Source organism: Scatophagus argus, chromosome 19 (genome assembly GCF_020382885.2).
Source record: "Scatophagus argus isolate fScaArg1 chromosome 19, fScaArg1.pri, whole genome shotgun sequence".
Taxonomy (NCBI): Eukaryota; Metazoa; Chordata; class Actinopteri; family Scatophagidae; genus Scatophagus; species Scatophagus argus.
Window position 1 is genome coordinate 15,072,173 of NC_058511.1, and position 18,796 is coordinate 15,090,968.

An 18,796-nucleotide genomic window follows, 5' to 3' on the forward strand; every position below is an offset into this window, starting at 1 on the left:
AAACTCCTCTAAGTGGTTTATCTTCAATCCAAATACAATTCCAAGGGCAAAAGCAGCTGATAAGCAAGTTTCCAATGGTCACTGCAGGTGAGTCTGCAGGTATTTGTAGCAGGGAGGCTGGAAAATATCACATGACATCAAAGAGCTCCAAGAAACTCCAAAAACATTTTTATAATCGCTCTTCACTTTAATTCCTCGCTTTCAGTAAGGAAAACCTGGCTGAGAGAAACAGTCATGTTGCTGTTTGCAATTACATTTTTGCCTCCATAGACAGAAATGTAGAGTCTTAACATACTGCATGGTGGTGCAGACAGCTTGAGAGGAAACTCTGATGAGTGAGAAATGTTTTATGTCAGGGCACATTTCTGGAGAGTGTAATTCCACATCATAGTCACGTGTTCCACCTTTTATATTATATTGATTAAAAGCAAATGCATCACAGAGTTGTTATTCAAGCTATTTTCGGCATGTGTGTGGTGGGGTATTGGAATGACTCACTTAAAGACAACAACGTAATGAACGTCTAAAGGACGTACAGTTAAAAGAGACCCCAAAAAGTTGTCATGCTGTGCTAAAATTCCAAACCCATCAACAAAAGCATCTCTGAACTTGAGCTGAGTTTAATCACTTTGACGAACATGTACAGGAATGGTCACATTGCCACACATTGGCCAGCTTTCTGACTGACTACGATGACTCGGCCTCCATTTCACATCAATTAAGCGACAGAACATAAACACACGCACAAACAGGATATTTGAAAGTGGCACGTATGCCGCATTCGAGGTGACCTCAGACAGAAAAGTGAGACATAAGACGGAAAAACAAAAACTCTGGTCACTGGAAGCAGACTGATATGGAATGTCAATTCATAAGATGAGAACAGATAATAAATTGGGCAACATCGGAAGTATACACACACAAATCTTGCACATTTCAGTGACTACGTCATCTGTGCATTTATAATGCCTGTCAGTAGTGCTGGCACTGAAGTTAAGACATTAAGACAAGTAGTCAGTTAAAATACACCCTCTTCCACCGGGATGCATCTGCAGCTGCCCTTCAGAAAAAAGTGAATTTTTTCTCCAAAAAATAAGGCAGCTAAAAGACAACAAAGACGTTTTAAATAAATAAAGCTGTCTGTACATCAGATAAGCATGGGAGCAGCATCGTCATACATACAGATCTAAGTTTAAGGCGTGTCATCGTGCTTAGAGATCAGTGTCAATGCTGATTTACATGAAAGCAATTGAGTTCGAAAGACTCGGACATCATAATAATAATAATGATCACACATGAAGCTCATTAGCTTATAGAAATGTTAAAGACACTAGGCTCAAGTTTTTGAGTGCAGGTGTAAACAGTAAATAAGGCTGAAAAGTATTTCTAGAAAATAAGAAGTAAAAAATATTTCTCAGTCTTGCTCCCTGGGATTCTTTCTCTGTTATTCTTTTGGAACATCTGCTTTGCATTTTAAGAGAAAAGGTAGAAAACACATCTTTACATATATAACCTTTGGTTAGGGAAAGAACCTAATATTCTCTATTCAAGTAAACGTGATTAGAGAAAAGAAAAGCCATCAGATAAATACATATGGAGTGAATATTCTCATGTTGCTCCTATGAAATAATGGATCTCTCTGAGGTTTGGGATGCTACCCTAAAGCAGAATTACCAACTTTGTGATAAATAATATTTACATATATATTTTATCCATCTTGTGTTCATCATAGCGGCGCCTATGATCATATTTCTTTTTTCTCATAGCAAAAATATGTCTAATTTGCTCTAGGTTATTTGAAATACAAAGAAACTCCACATTGTTATTATTGCACAAATAAGACACACATTCAATGTGCACACAGGACTACGACTCAATGTTAGACCGACGCAGTCACAATAATTTAGGACAAGCTGAGCGCACTTTGTACAGGAAGATGAAGGTGGTCCCCTGCTATGGGTGAAATCAGCTGGACCTTTCACAGACTTCACAGGTAAATGAGGGTGAAACTGGAGGACTTTGGTTCTGGTGAGTCCAGGGGAATCTAATGTGATACGATATGGTGAAGAGAGATAAAGACTCTGGCTCAGAGAAAAGGTCAAATCAGATGAGAAAAGGCTTAATAAGGGAGGAACAGTTGGGTTAGATGGGGAGGGGGCTGGATGATATGGCTCAGTCCTGAAGCAGACTCTCCTCAGCCATCCACCCTAGTGAGGGAAGAGGCTGTCCACGTCTGGAGTACTTCAGCTGCAGCAGGTCGCCCACTTCACTGATGGCCCCCAACGCCTAGGCAAAAGAACAGGAAGAATGCTATTAATATGAATGCAAAAAGACATTATTCATGTCAATCAATGTTCAGTTGGGAGAGCCAGATCGAGGAGCCAGACAATAACAAAATCCTCAAAATTACCCACACAGCGCAACTTGAAAGAGGATTTCTTTTGTAGGTGATAAATGAAGTGATGAGGCTTAATCATGCTTGGATTTTCAAACACTAAACATGACACAAGGCTCCCTGAATAAACCACAACTGAACAGAAACGCCTCCACTTCTTTCCACAAGAGACTGTATCAGCACTGCAACACTGCAGGGCACCTGGAAACAATTTACCTTCCCCCTGACCTTTTTTCTGATTCCATGGTTTGAGAAATAGCAAGGGCTGGCTTTTCCAAAGACGGAAAAAGAGGCTCCTCGAAGTGCTCTACAAAGGCAGGCTGATGCCCTTTAAATGGACTATTACAAACGGTGTTGACATGCTCCTCACTAAGATGAATGAAGTGTCTCAGGAGAGACCGAGCAGCTCAAATAAAAGTCTCGGTCTGAGCCACGCTGTAATACTCGCAGACAGCTTGGCTTTCCAAGTTCATTTATAATAACAGACATACTGGGAGCCTTTAATATTCATCAAGCACACAACAGCCGATAGCTAGGATCCCTGATCACCCTTGAATCCAAACAAACTCTTACATCATGTTGAAGATAAAATTAAGCACTACTAAGCAGTTGAAGCCTGTCCTGCAGCAGCGTCCCTTGAACGGGATACAGTGGTGAAGAAGACAGACTGAGATGAGATTAGAGGTCTTTCTCTTTACCATCTTTGATAATAAAGACCAAAAGGCGGCTGTGTATTGGAAGTGGCAGCCTTCAATAAAAACACGGATTGCAGTTTTTCCAAGAAACTAACTGCACTCATCTCACTCAATTATTCTCCAGTTCTGATATTCTTAGAGGCATATTTTCAGTTTGCACTAACATTTAGCCAAAAACACCCAGATTTTTAAAAGCCGATGACCATTTATAAATGATTTTCGTGCTGATTTTGAAGTTGTTATGCTTCCACTGCATGTGGAACCTGCCAAGCTAGGATTTGAAACGTTTTCTGCCATTAGAAAGTGAAGGGAAAAATAGCAAGAAAAAAAAAAAAGTAAATGAACTGTTGATTACATCACCCACCATCAGCCACAGTACCCTTAGAAGTAAGATTGTGCACCTGCACTCACCTGTTGGTAATATTTCAAATAAATACAGATAGTTTATTTCATTATGCGATTGGGCGACTTACTGTGTCAAGCATCTCTCTGGTATGGGCAGCTGAAACGCAAAAACGTGCCCTCGACTCAATGATGGGTGTTGCTGGGAAGCCGACCACCACTGTGCCGATGTTCCTCTTTAACATCTCCCGCCCAAATGCCCTGAAAAGCAACAGCAACATTAGACACAGGCAAATCCAACTGACGATTTGATCTCTCCCCCGCCGGCACCACATCTTAGATGGCGCCTTCTTTAATGTGTGAAACTGAAATCATAAACAGGCTCTCCACACACCAAGTCAGATTCTATTTGGAAAAGGGACAACAGTAAGAAAAGTCATTTAAATTAGAGCCTGTATGTTCCAAATGTGAAATCATTTGGGAGATTCTTCCAATTAGCCATCCTAATTACCTTTGATGTTTAAAGCACTGAAAATATCAAATAACATGAAATGGAGGAGAATCACACACCCAATCTTGGCAGGCATGTAGAGCATCATGGGCACCACAGGCGAGTCATCGTTGCCGTAGATGATGAAGCCCATGTCGCGGAGTCTCCTGCGGAAATAAGTGGTGTTCTCCGATAGCTGTCTGAGGCGGTCAGCACCTGGAAAAGGCAGAAGTTGGTATAGGCTTGTTATGAAGCGTATTTCTCTTCTTTGACGCATTCAATGAGTGTACACGATTTCCAACTGGTGCTAGAAAACCCTGATAACAAGTGCAAACCACTTTGTATCTCTGAGCTTCGAAAAAACAAAGTCCCTTCCCTCCTCCACACAGGAGTTCCTAATTTGCCTGGTGAGACCTCTTTTCATCAGCTGTGTGTGTGTGTGTGTGTGTGTATGTACGCGCATGTACAACCTGTTCTTGGTTAGCATTTTCCTCACTCTCCTGCTGCACCTGTTAGGGTGTGACAACTTACACCTTTATTACTCCTCATGGTAGATATAAAACATCTCCAGGCAGCAAGTTAAAGAGGTCTAATCAGCTGCAACAAGTAAAAACACCTGTGGGAGTGTGCAGGTTCAGCAACACTGTTTTTACATGTTATTCTATTATCAGCTCTTGTTCGCTGGTCAAGAGAAAGAAAAAGAAGAAAGCGGATATCATCCTTTGGATGAGTGTAAAGCTCCTCGCTAAACACCATGTCTTTTATCACGTCCTACACGTTTTGGACACAACATCACACCACTTGTTTTGAAGACAAGCAGGATTTTTCTTTCTTTTTTTTTTTTTTTAAGTCGAGGTCAAAGGGCTGAAACTAAACAAGCATCAATTCTCACGTGTCAGTCTGATGCACACTGCGGATTCACTCACTGAATGCTCAGGCTGAGCCTCCACAGATAGCATCTTAGGCAAACAAATAACCATATGGCACAAAGCGCCAACAGCAACACACATCTGCACGGCTGTGCTGAAAAACAGCAAAAACACTGTGGCTTCAAAGCACCCTGAGACACAACAGAGTCTGACATTATATTTATCCTTTTATTTTTGTTACAGTCAAGGAACCCAAAGCTATTCAACAGCACTGAGTGATAAAAAAAACAGCAGCATATGATAGTCACAGATTTTTCTTTAGCATTCCTTTAATATTGAATAAAGCTCTGCATGTCTCGTGCCCTTATTTCTCCTCCACATATCTGATTGATGTAAGCTTCAAACAACTAATGTCCCGGCCTGTGCCGGGAACCATGAGCGGCCATCCTGCGCAACTTGAATGCAGCAACAAACTGTTAGCAAGCAGCTCAGCTGTCACTTTGAGTTTGTGTCAGTGTCTGAATCTTCAAAGGCCTGAATTTCAAACAGTGACAGGGCTGCAACCAATCAGACTGTCATTGTTAGTCTTCTACAAGGAGAACTGGGTTATGCTGTAAGGTCACACTGTCTGGACTTCTCGGAATGGTTTGGACAAAGACTTGATGACACTGAGCAACAGTCATACTATGAAAGGTTGCTACAGGTGTTCATTCCCATACCTAATGACTAAGTGACTGAGGAACAAGGTAACCTGATCTTGGATCAGCAATTTAATACAGACAGCATCATTCAAGCCCAGTAAAGAGTAAAGGGGTGCCGCCCTGCAAGAAAAACAAGACGTAGTGATCTGTTTGTGTGTGTAGGAGATGAGTCCAGCAGTGTTTGATCTGCACAGAACTCTGGCCCAGAAGCACCATGCTGCTTTGTACCCAGCGTGAAGGCAACTTAGCACACATACACAAAGAAACAGACATCTGAAAGCCATAAAGGGAAAGCGGAAAAAAAGTGCCAGCATACTACCACTTCAAGACCTTCCATCTTTAAATCACCTGTAATGTTTAAGAGCAACTCTTCTGCCTACAGACATGTTCACAAAGGCTCAAGCAACTAGGTTAAAATATCAAAAAATAATTTAAACAATAATTTTTCTCAAGTAAAACAGTATTAAGATCATGTGGCATTCTACAAGAAGAAACCCTTACTGGCGTTTGCATCCACTTTTGTAGCTGCAAGTGACTTGATGTGCATGGAAATGTATGAAGGGCATGGACCTTTGTGGAATTTACATTATATCTGGAATGGGTTTACACATGCCTTACAGTGTGATAAGGCAGCCTAACCTAGCCCAACCACAAATTTATTTACTGGTAAATAATTGCCAGTTGGCCATAGATAGTGAACCTTTCACTTGGTCAGGAATAAAAATTTTCCATGGTAAACAAGCACAGTAAGTAGAAGGAGCAAAGTTCACATGAACTGAAAGAAAACAAATGTCTGTCAACCAGTCATCTGCCACAGACCTCAGCTTTACAGGAGTCTGAGCCACAGGCTTATGCTGCCATCTTGTGGTCACTGGTGGTACTTTCAACCATACAAACAGAATTGTGATATTAAATGGAACCAAATAAAGGAAAAAAAAAAATACAAATGGCCTGGAAATTGTAGACGTTTCTGTCAAAGTTACATCAACCACAAGTGAGAAAGATGAGAAAGAAACACTAATCAAGAAGAACTTCTTTAGTCCACAACATTAAACGCATCATTAGCGTCAATTTGGATTGTACTCTGCCAGATATTAGATTTACATTTCTAGCTGCTCTGCGGATCTTATCAACACAAATCTCTCAGCATACCTTCTGCAAATGATAACACTGTAAAGATGATGTCCATTAAGCTGCCATTTTAGCGAATAGCCTCACTTCATTACACAAAGCTGCTGCCAATGCAGAGATGTACATTGAACAGACTAATTTTCTCACACCTACCCAATGTGGTTCCATCCTCTCCCATGATGATCTTCATAGAGGTGATGATCTGCTGGGCCACGGGAGGGGACATGGAAGTGGCGTAAATGGCGCTGTGAGAGTGGCACCGCAGGTAGTCGATGAGCTCCTGAGAGAGAAATTACATTGAAGATGCTTTCATTAACTAAAAACATTCAATTTGGTTAGTCAGTCACACAATACAGGACACAAAAAAAATATTCTAATGTACCAGCACTGATGGATAAAATTCATCAATAACCTCTCCATCATGAACAGTAGGTTTGTCATGACACCAGAATTATAACAGTGTTTAAAAAAACAACACTAATGTGGCAAAAAGAAATAAAAATGTCAGAACTGGTACAGAAAAAGTCACTGAATGCATACCAACACATCTGTAGTAATGTTAATATCTGTGGTGCCTTGGGTTGAAAATCTGTATGGAGATCTGCTTTTACAGTCTTGGTACTGCAAATGCATATACTGTGTTGTGTACATACGTGGAATCGAAAAGATCTTGATACTTTTGAAAACTTCAGTGGAGAGATAATGAAATGCAAGTCATGTAAAAGTTTTTCAATTGATTGCTGATGCTAAGTAAAACTACAATTTTAATGCAGTTCTCTGGATTAGGGAATTTGAAAACCGCAAATATTATACCACCATATTATGCCTGGCAGCAGTAATGGAATTTGCCACTTAAACAGATTCATAACACAAACATTTTTAAAAGAACAAATAAAGTTTTGATTTAGAGTTTAGTTTTAATTAATGTACCATGTCATCTGGGTATTTTGAACATGGTATCAAATATGTCACACTGTGACAAGTGTGTGTTCAATTTTGCAATATTTTGTTAATTTTGTAAATATTTGTAAGTTTTTCTTAATCTGAGTGCAGCGTTACTCTGACTGAAAACTAAAGCTTTACACTGAGTAACATCAGAAAAACAGGAAGTTAAATTTCCCATTGCTGGTAAGCAGTATTGACCAACAGCAAACTGGAATGACGTGCTGGGTCTCAGCAGTCAGGAAATTGTTAGAGTCCCTAAAGAGGATGTCTAAGTTTTTTTTTTATACAGTGAGGGCTTGCACACCTTTTTGCCTCCAATGTATCCTCCGGCAGCTCCGAAGCTCTTGGTGAACGTTCCCATCATGATATCGACATCTTTGGGATCCAAACCAAAGTAGTCTACCACTCCTCTGCCGTTAGGCCCCAGGGCCCCGATACTGTGAGCCTCATCCAGGTACAGATAGGCCTTGTAGCGCTTCTTCAGAGCAACGATCTCTGGCAGACGCACAATAGACCCTTCCATACTTCAGGACCAAAAAACACGGTGTAAGGAAAAGAAAAAAATCAACACATTCACAGTAATCCCAAAATAATGCTCAGATCTAATAAATACATACGTTATTTGAATGTTATGTGCTTTTTCATTCCCTATCAATATTCTGGCAGAGGTGGCACTAACATAAGAAAGGTGCTGTGTAATTGAGGGAGTGTGCGAGCAGTTGACTCTATAGACTGCCTAACCTTTCTTCAGTTGTTCATGTGTTCGTGTTAACGTCTGTGCAGGCATTCTGTTTTAGCAGTTGAGGCATTTGCTTTGAAAATCCCAGTGGAAATGAAGCTCCGCTAACTTTGTATTAGAACAGGCAGTTTCTCTGAGAACTATACTGATCAACGATATTGACTGTCTTTAAAGCGATGCAAGGGAGTGTTGCCATTTTGACTAAGAAACTGTTTGAATGTGAAACTGTGAAATTTTCATTCATTTAGTCCCATCAAAATGTCTTTGTTCAGTAAGGTGAGTCAGTAGTTAAGCAGAGCAATACTCCTACACTGAACTATAAAAAATGCGAGGGAGCTGGAGCCTATCCCAGCTGATTACGGGCGAGAGGCGCGGTTCACCCTGGACTGGTTGCCAGTCAACTGCAGGAGAACACAGTCATATCATAAACACAGCCTGTAGGGCCCATGGCTAAATACTACCCATTACTATCTGTGTTAATGCTATTTTTCAAATATAAAGAAAGTGACAAATGAAGCAAGGTATTGGGAATATTAAGCTGCAGCCCTCCTTTGGGCAACTTCACATGGTCCAGTGAGTCACGAATTCTGAGGAATACTGTACAACCCTGCAACATGGAAGCTGTCACTAAACTAAACAGGGACCACTTTTTTTTTTCCACGTGTGTGGGATAAAGACGAAGCTCATACCTGTATATGCCCTCCACCACAATGAGAATTTTCTTCCAGGGTCGGTGGGTTCTCGGCTGCCCGTGTACAATGGCGTCTCTCAGTAGCTTCTCCAGGCTTTGCATGTCTAAAATACATAGAACAGACTTTTGTAGTCTAGGGACAGATGTTATTCCCCTAAAGGAATATGAACACTTCCCGGTGCGATTCAGTTTAGTATTATAAATAAGAGAAAGACGAATGCTGTGAAGACAAATTTGCACAGAGTGAAGCAACCTGGGGTAACTCACACCCTTGTTAAATGTATTTGCTGTCACGTAGCATAAAGCAGATTTTCCTGTTCCGCAGTGTTGAGAGATCCATTTTAGCCACTTTAATCCTATGTGTTCTGTGTTACTACAGGCCCTGGGTGTGCTTTTAAAGGTCACAGTTCAATCTAACTGTTAGGGGGTACATTATTGAAGGTCACCCACTGTTGTGTTTGAAGACCCGAATCGTGGAGCCAGACAGACGGGCACCCAGCACCAGCGATGCGTGATTCAGCTCATCACTCAGGATAAGACAGCCCTGAACAAGAAGAGAAGACGAAAAAAAAGGATTGTAATGTTGCAGCGTTTTGATTTTCACAGTGGGCAATCTCATCAGTATAACAGCAATCCTAAATTGGCCAGAAAACTCAACCACTTTTTCGAGCTTTGTTTGCACAGTTGTAAAACCCCAGGATTTCACCTGCTGGAGTTTTATAATGTTATGCAATGACTTTGCAGCTCAGATTGATTATTTCTCTTTGAGGAAGAATGAACTGAAGACTCTGGAACATACTCACAGTATGACTAATGATCAGGACTAGCTGTTGGTTAAGCTGTTCACATTACACTTTAATACTCTATGACTCAGTGTACCTGTTGCCATTCCCATGGACTAATGCAATAATGTTCATATGTTTTCTGCACTCAGTAAAGTAGGAAAATGTTCATTTGTTTAACAAATACTACTTTTAATCAACCGGGAAACGCTGATTCCAAACCTAACTCTAACCCTCTATTAAATTAAAATGAATCTATAAGACTTATGTTATTCAAAGTCATAATAACCAGTTGACTAACAAACATAACATTCAGATTTTTCTTTATCCGACTGTAAGCTTCTCTCACAAACAACAGGCTTATATCCACATGCACCAATGATAACCAGCCAAATGTGTTTCCAGGATCGGAATGTTTTGCTCATCATGTCGTAAGTGCTGCTGACACCTTTTCCACCTCTCAAAAACACACCCCAAACATTCACACCGTTTCGGTCTGGTCAATGAATAAATGGGCTTGTTACACAACACACAATTATTCCATGACATAATGACGTGAGCCAGCATATAAGTGACAGGAACAGTTACAAACTTATGAAACCTTGTGACAAGGACAGCAGGTCAAATCTTTGCTGTTGCAATTAAAGTTTTTTTGTTTTTCTCTCCTGCATGTCTGTTTTTCACTCGTGGCTGTCAGGAAATGTGTTCTTTGACTCACAAGGAACACACGCCTGTCAGCTCAGATTTCCACTTCCTGTTCAAGCAAAATTGGCTGAGGAAGAAAAGAGCAAATAAGTACGCAAGAAAGGACTGGTATGTGCTATTTTACAACCTACACTCAGAATATTTTCAAAGCTTTGGCTGGAAATTAGTTTGTTGTGGAACATTCTGAACTCGTCAAGCTTGGCCATACATCTGAAAATGTTGCTTGTTTTCATTTTACAGAAGATAAAGCATTTTTTCCTTAAGAGACACTCCCACAACCATACTATGACAGTATGGGTACAAGGGCCAATGCAACTATGAAGACAAACTGGAAAAAATCATAGTAATCAAAACAAGATGAGTAGGAAGTTCTAGGCAGGAAAACAAAGGAAGTGAATGAAATTCCATACCTTCCCAGTGAGAGCAGGAATGTTCATGGAGTTGGTTGCAAAGCCCATACCAAAAGCCATAGATGACTCAACACCCAGGAACCTGGCAACCAACTGCTCCAGCTCCTCGTGGATGTCCAGGTTTCCTGCAAGAGAAATAATCTCGGTTTAACTACAACTTCCCATCACTGTACAATAACTTGCAGAGTTCTCTTGCGGAAGAAATGTTCAAATCACAATTGTTTTCTTATACCTGTTCGACAAACAACGATGTGCGTGAAGATGCACAAGCACAAAGCATGCATGCAGGTGACGCAATACACAGCCTTACCGATGGTGTCAACAGGTGGTGTTAACATCAAAATGTGCTGCAATGCAATTCAAAGTATTTGGGAAAATAAATAAATAAATCAGCATTGCAAATGTTTTCTAAGGAAGGACAGGTACTCTAGAAGTCCTTCCTTCAGTCCTCCAAAACCACTTGAGCCTGTGGCCTCTGTTATATGCTGCAAGTGTGACGGGCTAAAGTACCAGCTGAGGTTTAAAAAAGGTCCATATGATTGTGAACTTCAATTTTATAATAAAAGCACTCTTGGACGATGACAAACCCTTACCCATCTCAGAGCGAGTGCTGGCCACTCCAACTCCGTACTTTTTCGTGGACTCGACAGCAGCATCGGCACAAGCCCCGGTATTCTCAGCAAAACCGAGGTAGTTGTAAGAGCCCATATTGATGACGTCCTTCACCACTTTGCCCGTGTGCCTGCGGGAGACACAGAGACACAGAGCGTCAGAGACAGAGAACTGGTACCCTGATTCTACGTTGATAATAAAAGATGAAATAATTATCTTCAACATGTGTGCCTGTCTGCCCTGGTTGCCTGGCAACCATTTCCTGCTCAGTGTTACCCATTACCTGCCCCAGTTATCATGCACTTTTATAATATACAATAGTTTATTGTCCCACACCCATAGACTCTACATACCAATAAGATTAATAGGAAAATATGACACAACCTTCACTGTTAACAGAGCACTTTGATGTATTGTCCCCATCCGTTTCAACTATTTCACAAAAGCATGAATTCACTAACCCAGCTAACACTGACAGAAAAGCTTGTGGGTGTGTTACTCTCTATTTATGTCTTGAACATTTGAAAACTCAAGCAGTTCTTAGATCAGTGAGTCTCAAGTTTTGTGACGTAAGAAAAGGGAGTAAAATGCAGATGATGGTACAAAATTAAATCAATCATATCTATTCATTTCAATTTTGTGCTGTCTCCGCTGTACTGAAACCACACTGAATTAATACTACCTTTTAGAGAGTACTGTTTGTTTAGGGCTGTTTCAGTGCCGTGTGACAGACACTAGTGCTTTCAACATAACCACCTGAATGATGGCTTACGTCACTCTTATCAGGAATACGAGGTCAGTGACTTTAACCGCAAATCAATGGACTTCCTGCTGAGCTTCAGGGAAGGATCAGAAAAACACCCACAACTCTGTGGGAGTAATGGTAAGTAAACCCTGTGTGCACAGAGCAACAAATACAGCTGTACCACAATGCAGCAACTTACTCGAAGGTCCAATTGTAGTCGTGGGAAACTCTCTCCACCAGGTCCATCTTTGCACCAGGGACGCTACAGATGGGTCGATTCCAGTTGTCTCGAATCCTCATGTACAAGTTCCTGGTGTAAAAGTTCTCAAAGTCCTGATAGAGGGGGACAAAATCCTGCAGGAGGAATAGGAAGGTGGTGATGATTTCTTAATGTCATGCCTTGATAGTTCGTTTTACTCTAAAGAAGACATCTTCAGTGTGTGCCAGACAAGGCAAACGGAATGACTGCTACTGAACCAGTTATAATGAGTGTGACAGAAAGCATGAAGGAAATGTAATAATAATAATTAGTAATAATAATAATATAATAAAAAGTAATAATTTTTAAATCAGCCTAAATTTAAAGGTTCTTGTAAAAACTACTTTACCTTCTGCTCCTCTCTCTCTCGAGCCACGTGGCACTTCTCGATGTTCCAGTGACGAAGGAAGTCTCGAAGGTAGCCAAAGATGGTGAGGATGCCATAGCCCATGTAGGTGAGCACGGCCACCAGTAGAGGAGTCTCCTCAAACGATTCCAAAAAGGGTTTCTTGTACAGGCTGGAGTTGTGTGGAACATTTTGGTTCTGAGGGATAATTAAGTAAACAAATGTGTCAATAAAAGTCTCTACAAATTGCAAAGCTTTTATCAGAGTAAAATCAAAGGGAGCTTTTTATTTTTCACAAATAAATCCAAGAGGAATAATGTTAAACAACTCATATCACTTTACGGCAAAATAAAACTCAATCCAGCTGGTGGTTTCTCCAGACCAATCCGGTACAAGCTGGGTACAGACTAGTCGACCGCAGGCTTGATTTGTTAAAATTGTGTTTTTCTTGGAAACAAAGTTAAAAACCTTAATAAAGCCTACAACAAGCCATTTAACTTATGGGACACTAACCAGGCCCGTACAGATCAGTGAGCTTTAAAATGGCCATAAATTCAGTTGCTCTAATTCTTTCAGTTTTATGCACAGCAATATTAATCTTGGATTATGGGACCATATAAATGTGGTCAAAGTTTGGAATAGCGCCACCAAAATAAAAAACAAAAACATCTGCAAAACTGACATTTAACAAATGAAGGTCAGTTACTCATTACAAACCTGAAGCTTAGCAACCACACACCTCATGTGACCAGTCATGCTTCTCTAAAGAATGCCTCTGAGTGAGGGAACACAAGAGCAATGTGTGTGTGTGTGTGTGTGTGTGTGTGTGTGTGCAAACCCAGTCAAACTGGTCTTTTTTTCTAAAGTTAAAAAAAGACAAGACAAAAGACAAGTCAAGACTGACAGAGCAGATAAACCGTGTTTTGTGAACAGCGAGCACAGAAATACATTCACATCCCAGTGCAGTGCTCAAAGAGAAGCCAACCAAAGCAGCTACACACGGGTATCATATTTGCTTAATCTTTTATACCAGTGGACAAACTGGGTCTGAGAGGAGGCAGGCCTGTGCCATTTGTTTATAGCTGGACAGTACAGCAGCTGTCTCCAGAAGAACATCCAACCAACAATCTACTCTTTCACACGCTTGCTCAGCACCTCAAAAGATGATGATTGTATTACATTGTATACACAATAAGGAAAGCACGGTAGGTGTAAAACAGAGTCAATATGTCAGCCCCCTACCTGCTAACTGCCTATTCCAGTTCCTACCTGCTAACTGCCTATTCCACTTCCTACCTGCTAACTGCCTATTCCATTTCCTACCTGCTATCTGCCTATTCCACTTCCTACCTGCTATCTGCCTATTCCACTTCCTACCTGCTATCTGCCTATTCCACTTCCTACCTGCTATCTGCCTATTCCAGTTCCAGCTCATTTTTAATGGAGCTGTTACTAACACCAGCTGAAAGCTGTTAGCAAGATCATTTATTTGTACATGCTCTGAAAAACCCTGCCCATAACCATTTTTCTTATAATCTCATATAAGGATTATAGCCATCTGTGTTCATTGCAGGTTCAGGAAGACATTTATTACTGTTCTGTGACTGAGACTGAGGCTTAATGAAAAATGGTTTAAATGTTGTTCTGTGAACAGTGAACAGACCAGGTGATTTACAAAACACAAGAGGTCACACACACACAGGACACACAGATCTATGTGGCCTCTAACTCCAGTTTCAGTTGCCTTATCAAGAACAAGCAAAGCTAATATCATAACACCACAATGTGAGTCCACTTCCCCAGTGACAATAGCAAGCCTGGTAAGTACTGATATATATTGTTCAGAACACGTGCAGGCTGGTCAACTTACACTGTTTTACATCACACAATAAAAATGATCAACATACTGGCCCAGTTCATATGCGATAAAACATTCACAGCAAAAATGCAGATATCTTAGCATTGTGACTTCAAAATTTTAAAAGAATTTGCCTGTTCCCATTTCAAATTGGATTAAGATAAATAAGTGACAGCACTACCAGCTCTGATATGACCTGCGGCTCTGCCCCTCATCAGGAAAGATAGAGGCATTGTATGCATATGGATGTAACTGGTATGACAGCCGTAGCATCTGGATCTAATGGAGTTAATCCACAGTATGTTGAAACCAGCAGCCCTGCAGCTTTAATGTTGCTGCATATCTGGAATCAGATGTTCTCGTATGCGAGAGAGGAAATGCACTTCTCTCATTATACACACATGGTACGAGTGATTCCTCTTCTGTGTTGAACCTAAACAACTGGAAAGGACAAAGGCATGCCTGTGCACCCTACCTTCACAACCTCACACACATAGACTCTTGTGTTTCCTGTCCTTTTCCTTCCACTCAAGGAGGGGACCACACCCTCCATAGCCTGGAGACATTCCTCTCCCGCTTAAGTGTCATGTAGAAGCAGGCCTGCCCTGCTCTCCCGGGAGACAGACAGAAAGCTTCTCTGGTAATAACACAACAGGGCCCTGGTGTGCTTCGTACTACCGTGTGTGTAAGCAGAGACCGGTCTAACCCCACCACACACAAACACAAGAGCACAGAAACAACAGGGTGTAAGGTTACAAAAAGTCACCACTACAGTCCTCCCTGATCAACTGGCATCTAAGTTACCACAAAGCAAGTTCAGATTAAAATGCAAAAGTGACGCTTTAATGGTAAGCAACAACTGCTTATCCACTAAATTTGCATTTGTTGATGTTAATAATACGAAGTGTTTCGAAAGTTACGAGATTAGAAATAAAATATTAGCAATTCAATTCCGTGTAGCAATCTGTATGTAGCTATCCTGACACATATCGCACTGGAACAAACTGTTCGGATACGACCTAAAGCTGGGGACACGCACTAACATAGCTGAACTGTTTGAGCCACCCTAACGTTGATGACACTGATGTTAACGCTACACAGTTGACGTGCGAGGTGATGTTAGGTTGCCGCCATAGAGACGCGACACACGCCTTGCAAATGAAACACAAACCGAAACAAGACCAGAGGCAATATGAACAGGGGAATAAAAAAAGAAATTAATGTATCACGAGCTGGCTAGCATAATTCTTTAAATCAAACTATTCTGCTACACACAGTATCAAACACAACAGTGCTCGTCTAGGGCCCTCCCCTGTCGAGCAGTTGACGGCTGGGCCTTACCTTCTCCCTGGGGCGACGATACTTCTGTGGCTCTTGAAACAAGCAATGGTTCTTCACGAAGCCATTTTTACTCAATTTTCTACCATTTGAGGTCTTGTGACAGACGTCTCCGTTAAGCAGCTTGTTCGTCGAGCTTTCCGTCATCTTTCAGGGCCGACAGCAACAGGAAATTTCACGATTTGAAGTTAACCAACTCGTGTAACGTTTATCGTGAAGTCATGTATGAGCTGGAAAGGAAAACGGACTAAACGCCCACTCTGCCCTGTGACCACACCAGTCTGCCGGAAGTCCACGCCCCTAAGTAGTTTCATTGGTCAATGATATTACTCCATTGCAAAGATCGTCTATATAGAAACAAGTCACAGCTCTAAACAGGACTGAAGAAACATTGGGGACAAGATACTCACGCTGGTGGTGTCGTCTCTAATGGACAATTCAGGGGATTAACAACAAGTTTAACATAAATCAGTATGTTAAACTTTGACAGGAGTTTGGCTGATAAATGAATTTCGCTAATTCTCCACCTGTTGGATTGATTGATTGATTGCTGGCAGTTGTAGAGCATTAACGCATTTAAAATTTGCAGATTAAAGCTGATGTCAACCATTATTTCGTCCAACGATCAAGTGATGTCAGAGTGTAAAAGTTCAGAGGATCTTTTTGGTGACATTTTTTAATTAATCTGGCACATCTTCAAGCCCTCAGCATTTCTACAGTTACTCTACGTACATGCTTCTCTGATCATGATAGTTTTGGGGCGCCTGTTTTTTACAAATACGTTTTTTAAATTATATTTCTGAATCACAAACACTAGTGTTTTCTGCCATTCTACAATCTGGGGATGTTGTCATGTTAAATTGGCATAATTTTGTTTGCAGTTAGGGATACTTAAATGCTGTTGGCAACGCTTCACAACAACTGTGTTTGTATGACAGTGTTGGTGGAGTGTGAATGTTGAACAGTGTGAGCGCTCTTTCCATCCCTCAGTCTCTTTTCACTCTTTGCTAGGCGTCACCCTCTGCTTGGCGTGGGACGTCCTAAATAGCTGGTGGAAAGAGACCCCATTAACCTCAACTAACCTTTGGTTAAGCGTCGGCTGAATACTGTTTTCCAGGAACTCCGAGAGGATGCAAAACAAGGGCGAAGGATGTCTCCAAAGGTGGTATATTTCAAACGAATAAAAATCCATTAGGCATAATCTTGTTCCACTCAATTAATTGGAACAGGATTATTAGACCGATCAGTTTTTTCACCTGTATTAAACTTGATCTGTCTAGTATTGAAACCTGCAGCTCAACAAGAAACTCAAATTTAGTTTTACAGACTTATGTAGACCTAAAGATTATCAGCATTAAAGCATTACTGATGAATAATTTTATTCTTGAGTGTAATCTGGGTATGACTGGTTTATGTGATAAATGGCTAAAACAAGAGTTTTCGTGTTTCTTCCCCAACCCCAACTCCCATGGTGTTTGGGCCACTGAGCAGGGTAGGCTATGTGAGCCTAAAACTTTAAGTCTATTTTCAACCTCACCTGTAAATTGCATATTAAATTTAATTTATTTTGGGTGCTGGTATTAAAACAATCTCCATCAGTTATAAATTGCTTTGTCCAGGGAAATGAATTACACCTCATGATAATTAATCACGGTTTTTAGCAGAATTTGAATATTTTATTTCTGTTTAGATTCTGTTTAGATTTTGTTATTGGTGGTTTCAGTAATAAAGGTGCACTTAATTAGCACTTAAATCAGGCCTTTGACCATTAAAGTAAAGCCTTTATGGCATTTATTGACTCTGGATTTCACTAATGTGTCGTTTTGTCTTTAACATTAAAAAAGCATCATCATGTAGTAACTGTGATAAATCAGCCTGTAAATAGTACTACACAAAAGAATGTGACGTTGATTTCTAAGTCCTGTTAAAATGCAGAAATGTATGATAGCTCCTTAGAGAGTGCAGCTTCTGTTACCGTGGAGGTAACATCACGACAGAGAGAGGAACGTGATGATTCCGGTCTCTCCCATCCCAGGATGAAGGCGTGGCATATTATGTGTATTTATATGACCACACAGATCAGATTATCAAAGGCCTCTTCTCTCCACACAGGTGGACATGACTAATTAAAACAACACGGGACAAGTGAGTCATACTATCAAAACTATGTCACTTGTTTGATCATTAACATAACTCAGTCAAAGTGTATGCTCTTAGACAAAGTCTTGTATAATAAATAGTCAGTATTTAACCCCACTGTGAATATTAAACTGAGACAGAAGTTGTCATTTTGGATCAGTGCTGGTGTACAGCAGTGTTTCAGGGTGTGACATCTATGAAAACATCTGCTGATTTGATTCTCGAATCAAATTCCACGCCTTTCCTTTTTGTTTGCTCTTATGATTGTAACCTTAAATGTGGAATAACATTAGTGTGGCCAGCTTTTGCCAATGTGCACAAAGGCACTTAAGCCCCCATCAATTCAGGTGATAAGGATCCAGTTTTAATAGGATCAGACACAGACACAAGAGGATCTGCAAGGAGCTTTAATAATGATTGAAATTCATTATGATGAGACTGTGAACATCATACAAATTTTAAATGTATATGCAATTTATATGTTTTTAATGTGATCTCTAAAACCTTATTATTATGCTCCTATAGTAGAGCCAACTGTAATAATAATTCAACGTCCAGCCATGAGGTCAGTCACATTTTACTAAAAATCACAAATGTTTTGTGA

The 18,796-nt window shown here is 40.6% G+C and overlaps 1 protein-coding gene across 1 annotated transcript; it reads right to left on the bottom strand.

Annotated features, from left to right (window-relative positions):
- Positions 1 to 604: 604 nt before the first annotated feature.
- Positions 605 to 16,316, bottom strand: LOC124050295 (serine palmitoyltransferase 2-like). The gene is made up of 12 exons (XM_046372666.1): positions 16,057 to 16,316; positions 12,861 to 13,055; positions 12,452 to 12,606; positions 11,489 to 11,637; positions 10,896 to 11,020; positions 9,449 to 9,542; positions 8,997 to 9,102; positions 7,873 to 8,092; positions 6,777 to 6,903; positions 4,003 to 4,138; positions 3,564 to 3,693; positions 605 to 2,286 (listed from the first exon to the last, which is right to left on the bottom strand). Exons 1-12 carry the CDS (start codon positions 16,198 to 16,200, stop codon positions 2,173 to 2,175), a joined length of 1,695 nt encoding a protein of 564 aa, XP_046228622.1. The 5' UTR covers positions 16,201 to 16,316; the 3' UTR covers positions 605 to 2,172.
- Positions 16,317 to 18,796: the final 2,480 nt, after the last annotated feature.